At 37.5% G+C, this 19,349-nt stretch overlaps 1 protein-coding gene across 3 annotated transcripts in view; it reads left to right on the top strand.

Moving 5' to 3' along the window:
• The first annotated feature begins 6,977 nt into the window (after positions 1-6,977).
• LOC126481029 (transforming acidic coiled-coil-containing protein 1) overlaps positions 6,978-19,349 on the top strand; it is a 191,821-nt gene continuing 179,449 nt past the window's right edge. The window contains exons 1-3 of one of the 3 annotated variants that reach the window (XM_050104497.1): positions 6,990-7,074; positions 7,170-7,259; positions 12,318-12,515. In XM_050104497.1, coding sequence (XP_049960454.1) covers positions 12,327-12,515 — 189 coding nt within the window. In that variant the 5' untranslated portion in view covers positions 6,990-7,074; positions 7,170-7,259; positions 12,318-12,326. The other 2 variants (XM_050104498.1, XM_050104496.1) reach the window with 2 other exon arrangements.

Genomic DNA, 19,349 nt, shown 5'->3' with positions numbered 1-19,349 from the left:
AAAAAAGTGTAAATTATGATTTCAAATGCACGTAATAGACAACAGGCAGCTGCTGACTATCCACAGATACAGAAACATCTCTCTCTATAACAGTCAGAGATAATGAACTATGGATAGGGTAGCCAACTGAGGGAACACAATGTCCATAAACGTAACCACTACCCATTACAGGACCTAATTTTCTTCAGTATACAGAGTGGTCCATTGATCGTGACCAGGCCAAATATGTCACGAAATAAGCGTGAAACGAAAGAACTGCAAAGAAAGAAACTTGTCTAGCTTGAAGGGGGAAACCAGATGGCGCTATGGTTGGCCCACTAGATGGCGCTCTCATAGGTCAAACGTATATCAACTGCGTTTTTTTAAATAGGAACCCTCATTTTTTATTACACATTCATGTAGTACATAAGGAAATATGAATGTTCTAGCTGGACCATTTTTTTCGCTTTGTGATACATGGCGCTGTAATAGTCACAAACAAATGCCTCACAATTTTAGACGAACAGTTGCTAACAGGTAGGTTTTTTAAATTAAAATACAGAACGTAGGTACGTTTGAACATTTTATTTTGGTTGTTCCAATGTGATACATGTACCTTTGTGAACTTATCATTTCTGAGAAATGATGCTCAAAATGATGTTCGTCAACCTCAATGCATTTGGCAATACATGTAACGGCATTTCTCTCAACAGCGAGTAGTTCGCCTTCTGTAATGTTCGCACATGCATTGACAATGCCTTGATGCATGTCGTCAGGCATTGTCAGTGGATCACGATAGCAAATGTCCATCAACGTTCCCCACAGAAAGCAATCTGGGGACGTCAGATCCGGTGAACGTGCAGGCCATGGTATGGTGCTTCATCGACCAATCCACCTGTCATGAAATATGCTATTCAATACCGCTTCAACCACACGCAAGTTATGTGCCGGACATCCATCATGTTGGAAGTACATTGCCATTCTGTCACGCAGTGAAACATCTTGTAGTAACATCGGTAGAACATTACGTACGAAATCAGCATACATTGCACCATTTAGATTGCCATCGATAAAATGGGGGCCAATTATCCTTCCTCCCATAATGCCGCGCCATACATTAACTTGCCAAGGTCGCTGATGTTCCACTTGTCGCAGCCATCGTGGATTTTCCGTTGCCCAATAGTGCATACTGTGCCGGTTTACGCTACCGCTGTTGGTGAATGACACTTCGTCACTAAATAGAACGCTTGCAAAAAAATCTGTCATCGTCCCGTAATTTCTCTTGTGCCCAGTGGCAGAACTGTACACAATGTTCAAAGTCATCACTATGCAATTCCTGGTGCATAGAAATATGGCACGCGTGCAATCGATGTTGATGTAGCATTCTCAACACCGACTTTTTTGAGATTCCCGATTCTCGAGCAATTTGTCTGCTACTGATGTGCGGATTAGCTGCAATAGCTGCTAAAACACCTACTTGGGCATCATCATTTGTTGCAGGTCGTGATCGACGTTTCACATGTGGCTGAACACTTCCTGTTTCCTTAAATAACGTAACTATTCGGCGAATGGTCTGGACACTTGGAAGATGTCCAGGATACCGAGCAGCATACATAGCACAGCCCTTTGGGCATTTTGATCACAATAGCCATACATCAACACGACATCGGCCTTTTCCGCAATTGGTAAGCGGTCCATTTTAACATGGGTAATGTATCACCCCAGATCACGTAAGAAACAGATTGACCTTCCTCACGGCGGAACAGGCAACCGTAAAAATAGTTTTCCCGTCGGTCAACAGATGTCGCAGGCGACGCTGCAATGCCAACTGACCTGTCCATCTCGCGGAATTGGCAACGCTGTATCTTCGGTGACGTGAATGACGATGATTTGTGTTCGGCTAGAGCGCTGCACGCGAAAAGGATTCGTCACACAGCTGACTGTAGAATATGATCGGCAATGGTTTTTCCCGAGTTTTCAATCGACGAATATAGATTCGCTCCTGTAATTCTACAAACCAAGTTTATTTCTACTGTAGGGATACTTCTCGCAATCATATGCGAAATGAAAAGTAACACACAAACATTTCTCGTGAGTTGCTGCTTAAATGCAGACTGTAATGCAGTCGCATAGGTTTTACACTCGCCTTCTATTTCCTCTTTGTTATACAGCTCTTCTGATACGGATTATGGTGGTAAAAAAGATCTCCACGTGCAGGTTAACACTAGAAAGTTTTCAAAATCTTCTCAACGTCTTTGAAATATAATCCGTTAATTTACTGACAAATATTGCACTGAGCAGTGGGTTTCGCGTCCGACATTACCGACATAATTGTTTATTTTGTATAGAGTATGTATAGGGGTTAGGTGAGTTATAATGACAATATATTTTTCACGTTGAGGCTGTAAATAAGTTTAAGAAACAGATTTTGCTTCCTTTCTTCGTATTTCTGTAAGCGTTCTTAAGTATAACCACACTTTGCATTTGATTACTGTTAGTTGCCAGCCGCGGTGGTCTCGCGGTTAAGGCGCTCAGTCCGGCACCGCGCGACTGCTACGGTCGCAGGTTCGAATCCTGCCTCGGGCATGGATGTGTGTGATGTCCTTAGGTGAGTTAGGTTTAAGTAGTTCTGTGTTATAGGGGACTGATGACAACAGATGTTAAGTCCCATAGTGCTCAGAGCCATTACTGTTAGTTGTAAACGAATATAATTTCATGTACGCATTTAACGATATCTTCGAAAGAAATAAATATTGTGAAACTTCAAATATTGTGAGTAAAAAAAATTTATGGTAAACATCTTAACTTTGCGGTCAGCACATCTACTATTGTCACAAGCAGTACTGTTTTTCTCAGATTTAACACATTACTTCTTTCTAGTTAAACGTGGTAGAGTGATCAAGTCAACGAAACTTATTTGTGCAGCCTAACAGAGAATCTTTATTTGGTACTTAAATACAATATGAATAAACTACATATTTTTTATAATTTTCAGTTTTGAGAGTGTTCTACTACACTTGTCTTTGAACATTGTTCTGCAACTCTAATACAATTTGCATTTCACAAGATGATTCAAAATGAAGAGTCTGTGTTCTCCACATTCCTCATCGTCCAACCAGTGAAAGTTTTCAAGTATTGATTTGATGTAATTAACAATCCTAAACTATATATTTCTCTTATAAGTAACCTGTAAAAAACAGGACTCATATGCCTGTAAAGACATTTCAATAACGTTGCTAAACTCAACATTTGGAGCGCTGAGTCACACTGAAGAATGACACAAATTCCCAGTTGCGTATTTTTTATGGAGAATAAATAATTCCCTCGTCTCTTGAAGCTCACTGCTACATGTAAGTGTCTCCTTACATCTCAAACAACCATACCTTTCGATGCATATGTGTGCTAAGTAGCCAGCAAAATATGCTACTGAACACTGTTCAGAGGAAAGGCCTTGCTGTGAGGAAGACAAATAATCGTCGGCAGCGATGGTACTCCCTTCTTCATCTGTAGAGGAACCAGGGGTATTCGGAATTCCGACGTTTCCAGAGCTCTCCAACAGCTGAGATTCATCACCTTCTTTTTGCAACACACAATTGTTCAGTAACAGCATCTTGTCAGTGTCCTTCTCACAATTTGAAGCGTCAGAAGGCTTCATTAGTGAGTTAATAGTGCTTGTTTGGAACAATTACTTTAGTGTTCTAACTGTTGGATTACGGTTATAGCCTCCTTTCTGACGGTACACAGAAAATAAATTCTCAAGAGCATCTTGATTCAATCTGCTGCGCAGTAAAAATTTAACGCCAACAGTTTGTTCCTCAAGAAAAAACTAAGCTATAGCATTCACAGTCTGGATTAAACCCGTAATGCATGGTGGTGTCGTTATTTTACCTGTCTTTTTTTCAGTTTTATTTATGGTACTTAAGACATCCTTTGCATTCTGTAGCGTTTCCATTACTACTGGGTATTGTTCTGATAATGCACACCTATATGGATTAGAGGAAAATGCTGCCCTGCTGTTCAAAACGTCAAACAAATAAATTCTATAAAAGTAGCTGTGCTCTCTGCTGTATCACTCTGCAATTCTTTACTCGCTACACAAGTTCTGATAGCTGCAGCAACAGAGTGGCTGAGGACCTGGACTGCCATTTTTACATTCATTTTCTGGAATGAATCAGGTTGCAAATGACTGTCAGTGAGTTTTACCAATATTCTGCTTTTTTTGTTCTTCTTATCAATGTCATATGTTTTCCTGACATCTTCAAATAAAACAACAGGATTGTTGAAAATGAAGTCGCCACTAAGCAGATTGTTTCATATGCTTTTGAATAAATGTGGGACATCATAAATATAAAACAATTTCTGTCCATTTACATTAAAATAAGGTTTCTCAGGCGTAACATGTAAATGCTTCACAACACTTCAATTACTAGCTCCCTGATCACAAACGAATAATTTTGGCTCTAGGTTTGCATTTTGCAATAAAATAATTAGTTCCTGTAAGAGTCCCAATAAATCCGCATGTTTTACTCCTAAATTAGACAAAAAACATGAAACAGGCAATTTCCAGTTACTGTAGATGCCTCTAAACATAAAAACAAGTACATAATTTGCAGGAAGTGGTTTCCTTCCCCTATCACCCAAATTTTCTAGACCTTCTACTAAATCGAGATTTTTGCATATTCCAGATGGCGCATATCGACATCTCATCAAAAGATAGTAAACATGCCTTTTCTAAATAAGTTTGTGCCTCAAATTTCTTGCTAAGTTGACTAAAAAGGTTTTTGTTAAACTCTAGTAGAAATTTTGTGACGCCAATCCAGCGTCTAATTGTGGACAGTCCAGGTAATACGACACCCAATTTTCGCAAAAATTTATATGCTGCAGGAGACTTGTAAAACATCATAGAGAGATTTTTCTCGACAGAAGACCACGGACGTTTTTTGCTCTTGCACTGCATTGCAGCCTGTGCCCTGGAGAAATCAGATGGGAAGCAGAAACTGCTTAACACATGGGCAATGTTATTTGAGCTCCTACAATGCAATAATCTACTCTTAACTTTTGACAAGTAGGAAGTTTTGTTTTTCAGTGATGTGTTCATTATGTATTTTCTGTTTCAGTTTTTGCTTTCTAGGAGTATCCTCATCATCATGACGTAGCATACAGAGTTTTCTTTTAACTTGTCTTGCAGACATTTCTATGATTTCTTTCAGTTCTGGAAATGGTTCACACTTTTGTGGTGCTGCATTTGTTTCTACCAGAAGGTGACTAGCTGCACTGTATGTTCTCCTTGGATTCTTCACTTTCAGTTCAGGTGATAACAAACTATTCTTATCACTAGTTCCCTCACATACTGCTGAAGAACCAGTGTCAGATGTAGATTTTACAGGAACTACCGAGTGCATAAGCCGTTGTTTCGTACTGCTCACGAATGACTTTTCATCAAAATGGACATCACACAGCAGTCTATTGTGCAATTTTTCTGGGTCCGTATCCAGCAGTTTGACATTGCCTGTAACAATTACTATCTATCAGAAAAATATGTATATACCATTAACGCATTTAGTAGCTCAGTCTACACTAGCATGATAGAAAGGAATCTTTCATTAAGTATTTGCTAAGAGAGATCTTTGTGTGCAACCTTTTTTGGACTTTAAACATTGTAATTAATTCTGGGAATGTGGTCCTATGGCGTATTAAGCCTGGTCAGCACTGAGCGAACTAAAACAGGAAAAACTGCATTCTCATATGTGTAGACGAATTTGAGGAAACGACATTCAGTCGTGTTTGGTTCGTAAACTTTACTCGGTGCCCACAGTGTCTCTGAAGTTCCTGCAAAAGTTAAGAAACACGTGATTTCTAATCTCTTCTGCGTGACATTACTTGCTTCGTAATTAAAACAAACATTGCCTATAATGTTGTTTCATCTTTAGTGCTTAGCTTTTCACAGTGAGAAACAATTAAGTAGCGAAAGCATAACATCAATGTTTGCAAGTGTTTGCGTGATGAAATGCTGTTTCTGTAGTGTTCAATTCCATTCACCACTGCGAGACAATAACATTCAGTCTTTTTCGGTACGCATTCGGTAGTGTTCGTTAGTGTTCAGCTGGCTGTCGGTTTTTGAGCAAAGCATCATAAGACGTTTGCCTCGTCTCCCCTTTGGCGTTACCAGCACGGAGAGTTCTCATCTTCTTGCGAACTTGCTTTATCTTGCTGCTAGTAAATTTCCTTGTCAGGTGTAATGAGGAGCCAGCGAAAGGCGTCAGCCGACATATGTGCAAAATTCTGGAATAAATCTAAAGAAGGCTTGATCTGCAATTCAGTGTTAAGTGCATTGGCACTGCTTCCAAGCGTTTCACATCTACGTAACAAATTAAGCCACCAACATATTTATTTTCTTACGTCACTTTTTTTTTGCTTTTTTAAAACCAGCGGGCAAAATAATCTTATCTCAATATCAAAGATTTACATCGTAGCGGTAACTAGAAGTCTGCGCGGACAGGAAAAATGCCGCCGTCCATATGTACACCGCATCCACAAGATCATTATCCACATCTGTCAAGTTGCTTATCCGCATTCTGAGATATTAACGTTTTGTAAAGCAGTTTAACCCACCACTGCTCTGAAAAGAGACTTGTGCCTGGCCTGAATTTTCGTCTGCTGATGTCCGCACTCGGTTATGATGCGAATTAAGGTCCTGACATATTTCAGTGACAGTCATTTCAAATTTAAATTCTTTTACTTTGCTTGTAACTTATCGAATATGATATAAGAGTGGCACAAAACTATGAATTTTGGATTGTTGTTCAAAGGGGGCTGCAAACGCGGTAATATACAAGTGAAAGCGTGTTTTTCGAGCATATTTTGGCGGTGTTAATGTTGACATCGACAAAATGCGCAAAAAGCAATGCTCCTCCAGAGATTGTCTAATGTATGGTGAATTCAAAGACACACTGAGTAAAAACTGTTCACATATCTTTAGTCGAAGATCTTCGATCCCGCCTCTTGATTTGAATGTGGTATTTGTTTTGGCGGTTGCTTGTGTTGTGATAACTTTGTCATCGATTATAGTAATAGGACTGTCGAAGATATCTAGTGGTACGTAGTATTTATTGTTAATTTAGTTTACATTTGAGGAAACATTTTTTTTCTGTATTTGCTTTGTGTAACGGTTTTATACTGTCCCAAATAAGGACGCCGGATAGACAGGAGGCGAGCTGAATATGTTATGACATTGCCAGTCTCGAAGAACGGTGCAAACGTTGTGCAGCAACGTAGAAGCCGTAAGTGTGCTGAAATATTAGAAATTTCTACATACACAATGACTTTGGAAAATAGTCTATCGCCTGCCACATTTTATGGTAAAAAACATTCAAGAAAAGTAAAAGCAGTGGCAGAGATAGATGAGTATGTGGTTGAATATCGCCATAGACTGGCGGACGCAAATGACCCAAGTAGTACTTGGGAAGTGTTTAGAAAACAAGAAGCAGCTTTAAAATTTGGTAATGGCAAGTGTGGTTTAATGGTATTTGCATTTCAACACCGGTTGGGTCGTAGGAGCTTCCTGGTTGCTAATCCAAAGGTATTTTGGCATTATGACGTTCAGAGAAAAGTTCACGAAAGATGCTCTTATGAAATTATAGTAGAGTATACGGTTTGCAAACTCTATTTCGACATCGAATTTGACAAACTTTCAAATAAAACCAGTAATGGGCCAAAAATGATTGAAACGTTTTTGAAGATTGTATTTCTTTATCTTGATAAAGAATTAAATGTAAAAGTCTCTCGAAAAAATGTAATAGATATGGATTCAAGCACTCCTTCTAAATTCAGTAGGCACTTGATATTTATCATGCCTAATGCTGCATTTCACTGTAATTACTGCGTAGGAAATTTTGTCAAATATATTTGCCAAGAAATTACACACAGCGTCAGTGCAGATGATCATTTACTGCGACAGTTTTTTCAGCTGTCAGAGTTAGAGTCATTGTTTGTATGGGAGAGAAGAAGTGAGACTGTCCTGTTTTGTGACCAAAGTGTTTACACTAAAAATAGACATTTTAGGGTATATGGTTCAACAAAATATATGAAAAACAACCCATTAGCAACTAGTGAAGAAGATCAGTTTAAATCAACACTGAAAAATCAAAATGAATTGGAATTGTGGTATTTTCTTGAGTCACTAGTTACTTACTTTTCCAGTGAAGTCGGGAGAGTTCTGGATTATGGTTCAGACTGTGAATCATTTAAGCAAGGAAAGAAACAAAAAAGGCACTCAAATTATTCCTCGGCCTGTAATTCACCATATCCTCAAATCGACAATTTTATTAGTAAATTTATAGCTCCTGGAAGAATTTGGCGTTGGGCCTATTTCAGTTCCAATGGGTATATTTCATATGACATTATTGGATACAGATTCTGTCATAATATAAATCGTGAACACCGGAGTAATAACATCAAATACATAGTGAATTTGGCAGAAGCTTGTTTCTATCAGAAATGTCATGATCCAGACTGTAGAAGCTTCACTTCACAAACCTGGAAATTGCCACCAGAGCTTGCTTTCATTCTTGAAGATGATGAAATATTTAATACAGATAATACAGAAGTTGGCTTTGGTGATTTTGAATTACCTGATGATGCTATGATAGGAATTCTAGACAATGTTGAATTTGATTTGGTATATGCAGGAGGAACCACATAGTCAACATAAACGACATGTTTGAAGGGAACAAGAAAGGAAGGAAACACTAAGAATATAAGCTGTGATCAACAAGTTAGGTTTAAAAATTGTGTGCAAGTTCTAAGACATAGGAATTCTTCTTTTACAGGAAAAAAAGTTTAAATGTGTCATATGTAGGTTAATAAAATGATGACATTATTTAAGCTGAAAAACTTACTAAATAAATAACACTTACGCTATGTATATTATGAATGCAAATGTCACTGGCATGAAGGGCTGAAGGCAAATGTGATATTGTGGAAGTTGCAGACTATGAGATTCAAAATATGATGTAATGCTTTGCTTGGGGAAAATTGTTTCAGATCTTTTCTCTTCATGTATACTGCACTTTTCCACATGTCCATTACTTTACATAAGTAGTGTTGGAGAGAGAATCTTGTAATTAAAAGTTGACTTCGGTCATTGGTTGTGTGTAGATGCTTTCAGAAATTACAAAATCAGTTTGTACTATTTTTGTTATTGTTAAATACAAAGATCAGGTTCTGATGTAAAGGGTGTAATACTAAACACCTCTTGTGATAAGATGATAAAGCTTTAAGTAGAACTTAGTCTTTTCCTTTTATAACATATATTTTTGGGAGTATGTTGTTACACTAGACCTGTAATTTGTAAGGAGGTTGAAACATTTCAGAATCTATTTAACTATCAAGATAATTGCAATGAAAATAAACAGAGTTGAAAAGTGAGTGGTAACCATTGCATGACTACTAAGTTTGATGTTACATTGCATTACCAGTGGCATTTTTGATGTGTGTGTTTGTTAACAGAGAATATAAGTCACAATAAAGTACTAGTATGAAAAATTGTTACAGACTGCATTACAGTTTTGACAGTGGAATTTACTATACGAAAATTCCATTATGTTTTCTTTTTTCAAATGGAACTTGTTGCAGCATAAGTCCTAATTTGCATCAGTAAAATGAGTGTGTGTATTTTACAAATGTGGTAGCTTCAACAGCAAAAACACGTGATGGAAAATACAAAACTCACTAAGTCATTATGTAATACTATTTGCATTGATGTTGTATTAGTGCATCCCCTACTTGCTCTCTGTGATTTATTTTATGAACTGTAAACAATAAAAGATTCACACTAGACCCAGTTTGTACAGTTTGTCCCAAGGCACTCAAGACTTTGCATAATAAACAATAAGCACGTAACTAAAACTTATTTGTACCTCTTGTATGCATTTTGTTAATTACAGTTGCTGTATGTGTATGCTACACTTCTAGCTGTATTGTAAAATATTTCTGTTCCTGTGCAGTAGGCCTTCATAGAATTTTCTCTGGTTGTTCTGGAACTGTAGAATGGGAGAGAACGCTAAGACTTCCTGTGCAACTAATCTTTTGTTTATTGATATATCTACTGACAAAAAATTAGACGATGAATTTTGGCTACGCTATTTTATTTACAGTGGTGGTTCCAATGGCATACTTAGTCCAGCAAGTAATTCTCAACTGTTCATGGTTTTTTGCATAATTTTATATTGTTTCAACAGAAATAAAAAGTTTATGAAGAGCTGGTTTAATTTTTTGTTTTCCTCTTCCTATAACCTGTTACTAGTTCAATTCTTTGTTTACCTCATCCTATAACCTATATACACATTTGAATGGTATTTATCAACTCTTATCACAATTGCTAAATAGTGCTCCCTTTTTTCTTTTCTTGTCTGTCAATATTTGTTTTCAGAATCAATTTTTTTTTTTATAATATACTTCTTTAGTTTTGATATTCAAAGATCATTTTTGTGTATAGTAATATCTGACAAAATTGGGCTAGTACAATGTGCAAAATTTTCAGAAAGTAATAATGGACTGTTGTGTGAAGTACTTCCTTCTTAATTTCATTTTTTGGGTGCAGACTCCTTTAAACATTGCAGTAAAATTTATGTTCACTGCCTTATTCACTTGTGATTTGCTCCATTTACTCAGGGCTGATCAAATTTAAAGGAGAGCATGTTCAGGTAGAAGGAGAAAGGTCACTATAGTTATCATTTCTTTGTTAAATTTTGCTTAAGAGGTATTTAATTTTCACTTCACACAACTTCTGTTCTTGTTTCTTTCTACCCACCTCTTTTCTTTTTTGTGCATTATTATTTGCACTTTGTATAAGTACATAAAACTTAAATATCCAGCTTCTTTCTATGGGGAATTAACACCATAGAAAAGGTTTTAGAAACAGAAATACGTATAACACAAAGAATTAAATTGAAAAGTAATTTATCCTCTCCATTAACTTCACTGTGAGTTCTTTATGTAGTATGGCAGCTTCTGTTGAGACATGCTATAGATCTTTCTGTCATCATTAAACTTTAGATTTAAGTTTCAAATAATTGGTCATGATTAATGTAAATCAAGAGTGATGAGCCCTACTGTGCTGGTACAATCAACAGAAGTCAAAATTGTATATTTCGTTCAAAGATTGTATCTAGTTGTATTCCATTTTATTGAAGTGTGTGTTGTGAAAATCTACGTCCTATGATTATAGCAATGCTTAAAGTGTAAAAGATTATTCCAATCAAAAGTACTATAAAGAAAATATGTAATCAGGTGGTATCTGTTAAATGGTTCTTGTGCCAATATTGTTTAAGACTACACCAAGTAGGCATAATAAGATTCGAGCATTTTTATGCGTGGTGTTTATGAGTAGACAATTTCATAAAGTTTCGAACGCTGGGCATAAATATGAGTACACGATTTGGAAAAAAATTGAGTGCTATGCATAACATGGCAGATGTGTAGGTGGAAATACTTTTCTTTCTATACCGTGTAGCGGGGCATGGTTGTGTTTGATGGTAAATATCCATTTCATAACCACTTCTGAATTCTGTGATGAAAAATAGATTAAACACATACCACTTTGAAATAACAAAGTGTGTGTTTTGGCTGTCACATTCAATCTCAGTTATTATAGGACATGACTGTAGAGACTCAAAAGTTAAGGCACATATTAAATGTCATATGCAGGGGTTATTAATAGTTTATGAAGAGTGTCAACAAAACACTAAATTCAATTGGTGGCCCGCATCTCGTGGTCGTGCGGTAGCGTTCTCGCTTCCCACGCCCGGGTTCCCGGGTTCGATTCTCGGCGGGGTCATGGATTTTCTCTGCCTCGTGATGGCTGGGTGTTGTGTGATGTCCTTAGGTTAGTTAGGTTTAAGTAGTTCTAAGTTCTAGGGGACTGATGACCATGGATGTTAAGTCCCATAGTGCTCAGAGCCATTTGAATCAATTGGTGGTCTGGTAGATTTAATTAACTGGCCAATGAACCCCTAAACTAAAGCGTATGTTGCTGACAAACTGCAAGATATGCTTCTTAGCTGTCTCAGAGACAGTATTGCAGATCAGGTACTGAGGTCATTGGCAGAATGACTCCTCAAAATGTGGTTGGACTCAGCTTTCATGACAGTGTCACATCTCAGAGGCTGCTGATTTCAAGACCAAAGATGGGTTGTAACTTTGAGCTGCATACAGCACCATTCTTGGGTTGGTGCAGTAGTGTAATAAGACACTATATACTTTCCTTCTTTTCTTATGTAGTGAAACCTCTTTCTTGGAAATTTGTATTTTTTTAATGAAGATTACAAATTTCATTAAAGGTATCTACAATGGAAGAGCAAATTGAAAACATATATCCAGCTTCACATGCGAGAGTGTCTAAAGGAGCCTCGGTCCTCCATTCAGTTGTGTCTGGTGTCATGAAACTTGAGCCAAAACCTACTGCAGTGAAGAGGATGCAGGAATATAATGTAAAGCGAGTTGTCCTCAAAGATCTTAACAAGAATACACAAAAAATGGTAAGCTGAAATTATTTTTGATAATTTAGTAGACCCATAGTGTGCAACATTGTTGTGCAGTAATAATACAGTATATTTACTGAAAGCAACATTCATTAATGTTGAAAGAGTGTCATGTGGGAACATTACATACTGTAGTATGAGCACCCTAATTTGATCATCAGGCTCACAGTAAATTTTATTTAGGTGTTAGAGAGAATTGTCAGTAAACTGTGAATGGCAGGTAAGAGCTTTCACCTCCTGGGCTATGAAGAGATTTGGGCACGATGATTTGATCGCTATACTTTATTTAAAATAACTTTCGGGACTCGAGTGAGGAGAGCAAGCTGTGGTCTCATGTAAGCTTTTTTTGGACTCTCTGTGTGCTTTTTGTGTTGCAACTTTATTAGGAATATGCGCTGATTTGACACACACAGTGGATGGTGCTGTGTGATGTAGCGCATTCAATTCAATACGTAGCAGATGATTAGCAATGTCTGGGTTCAGAATGTACACACCAAAGTTTCTCGAGGTGGAAGATGTCCAATGACTCCAGTAAAGTTGTCCTCAGCAACTTTACTAGGCAAGGTTGCATTGGAGGTAGTGTGCTGCTTTCCTCTGGCACTCAAACTAATGTATAAATTCCTAATTGTACCAAAGGAAAATTTGATTGAGAAAACTAATAAATTATGAGAGAATTATGCTGGGTAGTACGTGCATTCAGGAGGTGCAGATAGGTATACAAAAGCAAAAGTGGGTACACTATCTAAATTTTGGAACTGATAATTCCTTCATTATACAGCATGTGTTGGAGAAGGTTAAGTTAGAAAGGAAGGGCAGGCTCACCAGTAGTGTGAACTGCCATCTAGTACTTACCTACAAGTGGACCCCGTTCCTCCTGGGGTCGGAGTCACCTGTTGTCCTTGTTCAACCTAATATTCTCCAACAAAGGAACTATTAGTTCTGAAAGCTAAGGAGTGTATCCCTTTTTGTTTTATAATTATTTATATATTGGCATTATTATAAATTTGCCCCCTGAAAGTAAGTGATGGCCAACAATACTGACTCATAAATTATTAGAAAAACTCCAAAGGCTGACTTTGGACTGAACATAATCACATTTCAACTACTGGTAAATAATTCTGTATTCACTCCACGTTTTGATCTGCATCTCATCTTCAGATATTGTGAAATTATTTACAACAGCCTACATGGTAAAATTTTGCTGTCTTGCCACAAAAAATTAAAGCTATCCTGTGTCACTGCCATCAGTTGTAAAACACATTATACATTCAATAGCAAAATGTATTAACACATTTAATTAGTCTTTACATACTGTTATAATCAGGTTCAATCCTTTCATGTGGAGGAAGTTTACATACAGCACAAAATACAGGTAACTGAATCTTGTTTTCGAGTTTATGGTCTGCCACTTGCCCGCCAGCACTTCAGTAACTGCCTTTAGGCATTGTACTGGAACAATGTGTCTCACAGAGAAGGTGCAAAGTAACATGACCAACAGTGTTGCAAGAATGGAGCATTGTTGTCAGGAATCCCTAAGTTAGTAATTCACCACCATGGCCTGTACAGAGCAATGTAATGGTGATGGGTTATGATTCTGGGAATTGTTTTGGAACACACACACAGTGTGTGTGTGTGATTGAAATGGTCACAGAAGCAGATGAAGCATAGACCTGAGATTCAATTCATCGATTGTCCATATATTCCATTAAGTTTAATCCTAATTTTAGAGGAGAAAATTACATCTTCGTTGGCATGAAACACTATGGTAGCACTTTATTATTTTCTGTATTGATTTGACATACAATGCCTTACAAACCACATAAGCAGCTCGTGGTCTAGTGGCTAGCATTGCTGCCTCTGGATCATGGGTTCCCGGTCCTGATTCCAGGCTGGGTTGGGGATTTTTTCTGCCCAGAATCTGGGTGTTTATTTTGTCCGCATCATTCAGGAAAGTGGTGAGGCTGGATAGTGCAAAGATTGAGAGTTTGATTGGGCACTGATAACTGCGCAGTTGAGTGCTCCACACTCCAGATATTGTCATCATCATCTTGTAAATATGTTATGAGCTTCTCCAGTACAGTTCCTTTATTTGTGTGTCCTTGGGCCATAATGCTCAAAGTAAACATGCTTTAGGAATAAATTTCTATCAACAGTGCATCCAATGGTGATAAACAGCACAACAGCTGACCCTATCTACCTTTCAATTAGCATACGTGTTGTAGTTGATTCGGCATAAGATAGTCCATGACAGCTGGTAGGTTGTTGCCAACTTCCAACTGCGAAGTGCATATGGCTGCAGGTGAAAACCATGTTCATGTATAGAGTTCTGGGAACACTGAGACCTTGCCATAGCGCCATTTACAAAATCACATTATGTGATTGATTGAGTTAAGTGTACAATGCAACTGCATGCTGTCCACTGCAACTGTCGGGAATCAATTTATGCCAATTTGGCTATGGGCTTGGAGGCTATTGAATTTTAGCTTGGTCATTCTCAACTGATATTCATCCTGCTTGCGAATCTTTGGACCCACTCATCTTTTCAGATTAATAAGACTCGAGCAGTTTTCTTATGTATAAAGTGCGCCAACTGCAGATAACATTGTCTTGTACCCTTCCATTGTTTTACAATTGCAAGCCCATACCTATTCCTTCATTGTTGCTTCCAAGTGAGCAATATACAATAAACTAGGTAAGAAAAAAATTGTGATCTGTGCAAGAAATTGCTCCAGATTCGAATAAGTGGTCAGCTGGGATCTGAAACAGCTGCACAGTATAATGCTTTGAGTGGGTCATTACTGTAGTGTAACACTTGTATGTGGCAATAGAGTGATATAATGAAAGTTTACTTTATTATTGCTTAATTAAACAGTGACTTAGGTCATATAATTGAAGTTCATTTTATCATTGCTTAGTTAAACTAAGATTAAACTGCAATTTGGTAACATAAAAAAGCTATTCTTTACATCTGTACAAAGTACACCACGTGCCCGCTGGTGTTATGGAAAAGGCGCACCAGCTCAAAGCTTAAAGGCAGCAAAACCACAAAGTTATATAATGTAGGAAAAAAATACTGTTAATAAGACAAGCTCTCCCAGTTACCTATTGCACTGGCAATTTGTGGTAAACATAATGTATGTAATTCTGCATGCTTTCTGGTGCTAATGGCACCACTGCTGTGACCATATTTCCCAAAGCATCAAAATGTGCCTTGAACTTGTGGTATTTGGGGGGGGGGGGGGGTAGGCATCATACTGTACTGAAATAATATATTTATTTATTTTTGAGACCACATGTCACACCTATGGCAATTGCATTATGATTGGTAAAACTGTTTGTGCACCTGCTTTTGTTTGTATGTCACCACATAAAATCTGAAAGCTTACTTATAACAGTAGCTTAGGTTATCAGTGATCTGCCTTCAACTTGTAGTTGGAAAAGTTATTACCAAAACTAAATACTTAACTACATGGTGAATGAAAAAGGGTAGAATGCTAACAAATGTCTTGTGCTTAACATCACATGAAAAATCACTAAAATGAGGCACACATCATTATATATACAAGCTAACACCATAATACTTCAAAAAATAATATAGGACAGGTGCCATAAAAAGGTTTTATTTTTTTTGGCTGTGATGCCGTTTCTAGCATAATATTAAAATCTTGTGCTGTTGTGGTAGAACTACCTTCAAGCTATCTTCCTAAACAGTCAGTGACTCTGGAAAAGTAAAAAAAGAAGTGGTGAAGTCCTTGCTGTGTCTTCTTTGTGTGCCTTGGCCATGTTAAAGTCCATGATCCTCTGGTTTTTCCTCCTATTTTATTTAGTGTGCAATTTATGCAACTTGTTTGGTTGTTGTTATGATCCCTTTTAACTCGTTCATTCCTCCTGATTATCTTTTCAGTAGATACAAATATGCTATATTGGCACTATGATGAATTTTATGTTTAAGAGCCTGGCTATGATGATTCCGAATCTATCGCACTAACAGTTGTATGGTATCTATCCCACTAATGTGCAGGCCCTGCCCATCAAATCTAGTCTCACCCATCTACCCACAGGCCGGGTCTGTTTGTGTGTGGCATAATGCAGTGGATTTTCGTGGTTTATCCATGGACCCAGAACTGCGGTGCTCCTCAGCAGGCCAGAGGCCTTGGGTGATAGATTTCTGGAATTGCAACTGTCTCCCTGCAATTACGCTGTGCAGTGTGGCATTTTATAGACATTTTATTTGTTCTAGCACGTTTTGGCACTTCAAAAGTAGTTTATTTGCTAGTAAGTTTGCTGTCAGTTTGTGCACTATGTACTTATATATTTCTCGAAAGAAAAATCATACGATACTTGCAAAATAATAGATATAACACAGTGAGTGAGAACTGACAATAATGAACATAGTAGAACCAACATTTTATTGGTGGTCACCGATAGTTTTAGTTTACACAATTCTTGCCCTCCTTATACACTTCCTTCAAGAGGCCTACTTTTTGCTGAGGCTATTTCTGAAATCAGTGACAGTATTTTAAATCTGTCTTGCGACTCCAAGGAAATTTTTCTCACCAAATGTGTTTCGTTTTATTGAAATGAAATAATACCAGTGGTCTTAATAAACACACATATATTTGGCTTGCTTTCTCCATCTAAAAACAGTTCATTACAAAAAATATGAATATTGTTACTGAAGACTTTTGCTCACATCAGGAAATGTCATCTGCTTGCAACTTTCTTTGTTAGATATTTTCTCATTTGCACTATTGTCTCTTGTACTGTAGCTGCAAAGACAGATTGTCAACTTACATCTAAACTTACTCCTGATATCTCAAAATTTGTCAGGGAAAAATCCTAAAACTTGTCTTGGAATCAGGGATTTGCACTTGGGGAAACTTGTGGTAACCCTGCTTTCTGAAGACTGCTGTAATTTGATGTGCGAGTCTGCTAGTTCCTCATCTCCCCCCACTAGGACTAGTCAGAGCAGTGTCTGATACAGGATAATGCTAACTGAACGTAGGATTTAGCAGCAGTTACTTTTGTTTGAAATGACCCAACACATTGTCCAGCGGTTTGTGATGTTCAGGTGCCATGCTGACTGATTATCCAATGTGAAGTCAAAGTAACACACAGTTCCGATCCTCAGTGCTGGGTTTCCATGTTCATGGATGGGCTATATGTTGGCTGGAATGTTTCAGTTTGTTCAGAGTAGTGTTTTTTAAGCTGGCATAAGCACAAATAGCATTAAGAAGTATAGGAAGGGTGTAGGTAACTGTTAATACAGTGTATAGGTTAAGTTCAAAAGAGGTGCTTCTCTTTAGTTAATGAATACGTTGACTTGTTCCACATCCCAGAAAGTTCTTTTTGATAGGATCTACAGAAGATGATACATGAATAATGTCAATGCTTTAAAGAAAAAAAAAACAAACTGTAATGACATAAACACAAAAAGAATCTGTTGTAACACTTTCTCTTTCACCTACATTCAAACTTTACCTTTCCCACAATGCACTGTTCTGGTGACAGAATGGAAATTCGTGCAGCTGAAATAGTGATTTTTATGCAGTTTACATATATAAAGATATGAGCATATGATACACTATTTGGAAGTGGTGCAATTTACATAATTATATAACTTACGATTATCAGCTATTTGACATACATACATACATACATAGATTGACGGATATAAGCAGCCTCTAGACATTAACAAGTGTTAAGGTCTTCAGCTGTATGCATTGTTGTTGGTGCTATATGTTTTCTAATTTCATCTAAGGACCTCATCATCTTGGTCCATTTCATCTCTTAGTATCCAGAAAGGAACTTTTTTTGGTCTATTTACCATCCATATTTACTAGGCTATATGTCCAACCCACCTGTATTTAATTTTCATTACATTCATAATTTATCTTACATTCCTGTCCACCCCTGGTGCATTTTTATCTTTTCCCTGTCTCTCCTGGAAATCTTCGTGATAAAAGTGTACTTACGCTTACTGTGGCTCTTTCATTGCATGCTGCCGTTGGCTCCAGTTTGCATGATGAATGACGGAAAGTGAAGATGAATCACAAGTTAAATGTGGATAGTCTAACGTTCTGATGACTTAAAGTGTGAGTGTGGATCTGGGTTATATCAGCTTATTACCCCAAACCACCTTCCAGTTCTTTACGAGGTGACTTACTTGGAATTTGCAGCCACTCTTCTTTACTGAATAGCCGGCTACTGGAAACCCTCTTCACTTCTCTGTCAAATAATGCTAGATACAGGAATTTTTAGACTCTTTCTACTTATGAAATAAGTAGACGTACAAACTTTACTTTTCATCAACTAATGAAGTATTTGACCTCCATACACGATAAAAATCTCAATTTCCACATGAATATGTAACCACGGAAATAAGGACGGACTTCAGCAATAGAAGTTTGTGAATATGGAAAGAAGGAAAAAATAGACAGGTTCTCAAATGAGAAGTAAAAAAGGAAAAAATAGATATGGATGCTAAGATTGAAGAAGAGAAAGAAGATAGCCCCAAAGATCCTAGGGGATCCCTACCACTCAGGCACTTGAGTGAGATGCCGGAGGAGGTTTGGTGTTAAATTGTCTCCTACAGAACGGACTTGTCCCACCTTCACCATTTGAGGTCCCGAAGGAAATCCTAACAACCCTATGGAAACGGAAAATGATGAAAAATCAGGTACACTTGTTTGTGAGTGTTGTTTGAAAGGTGTGATGTGTGTTTTGTGTTAATCATGATTTATGTGTTCTTGTAAATCATGCTTTCAGCTACAATACCCAGCCCTTTCAAAATTTATACAAACCCTCCCATCTATATCACATCTCATAAAA

Source organism: Schistocerca serialis, chromosome 5, assembly GCF_023864345.2.
Source record: "Schistocerca serialis cubense isolate TAMUIC-IGC-003099 chromosome 5, iqSchSeri2.2, whole genome shotgun sequence".
Taxonomy (NCBI): Eukaryota; Metazoa; Arthropoda; class Insecta; order Orthoptera; family Acrididae; genus Schistocerca; species Schistocerca serialis.
Note: the sequence above shows the minus strand (reverse complement) of the source record. Positions and strands in the feature narration are given on the sequence as shown.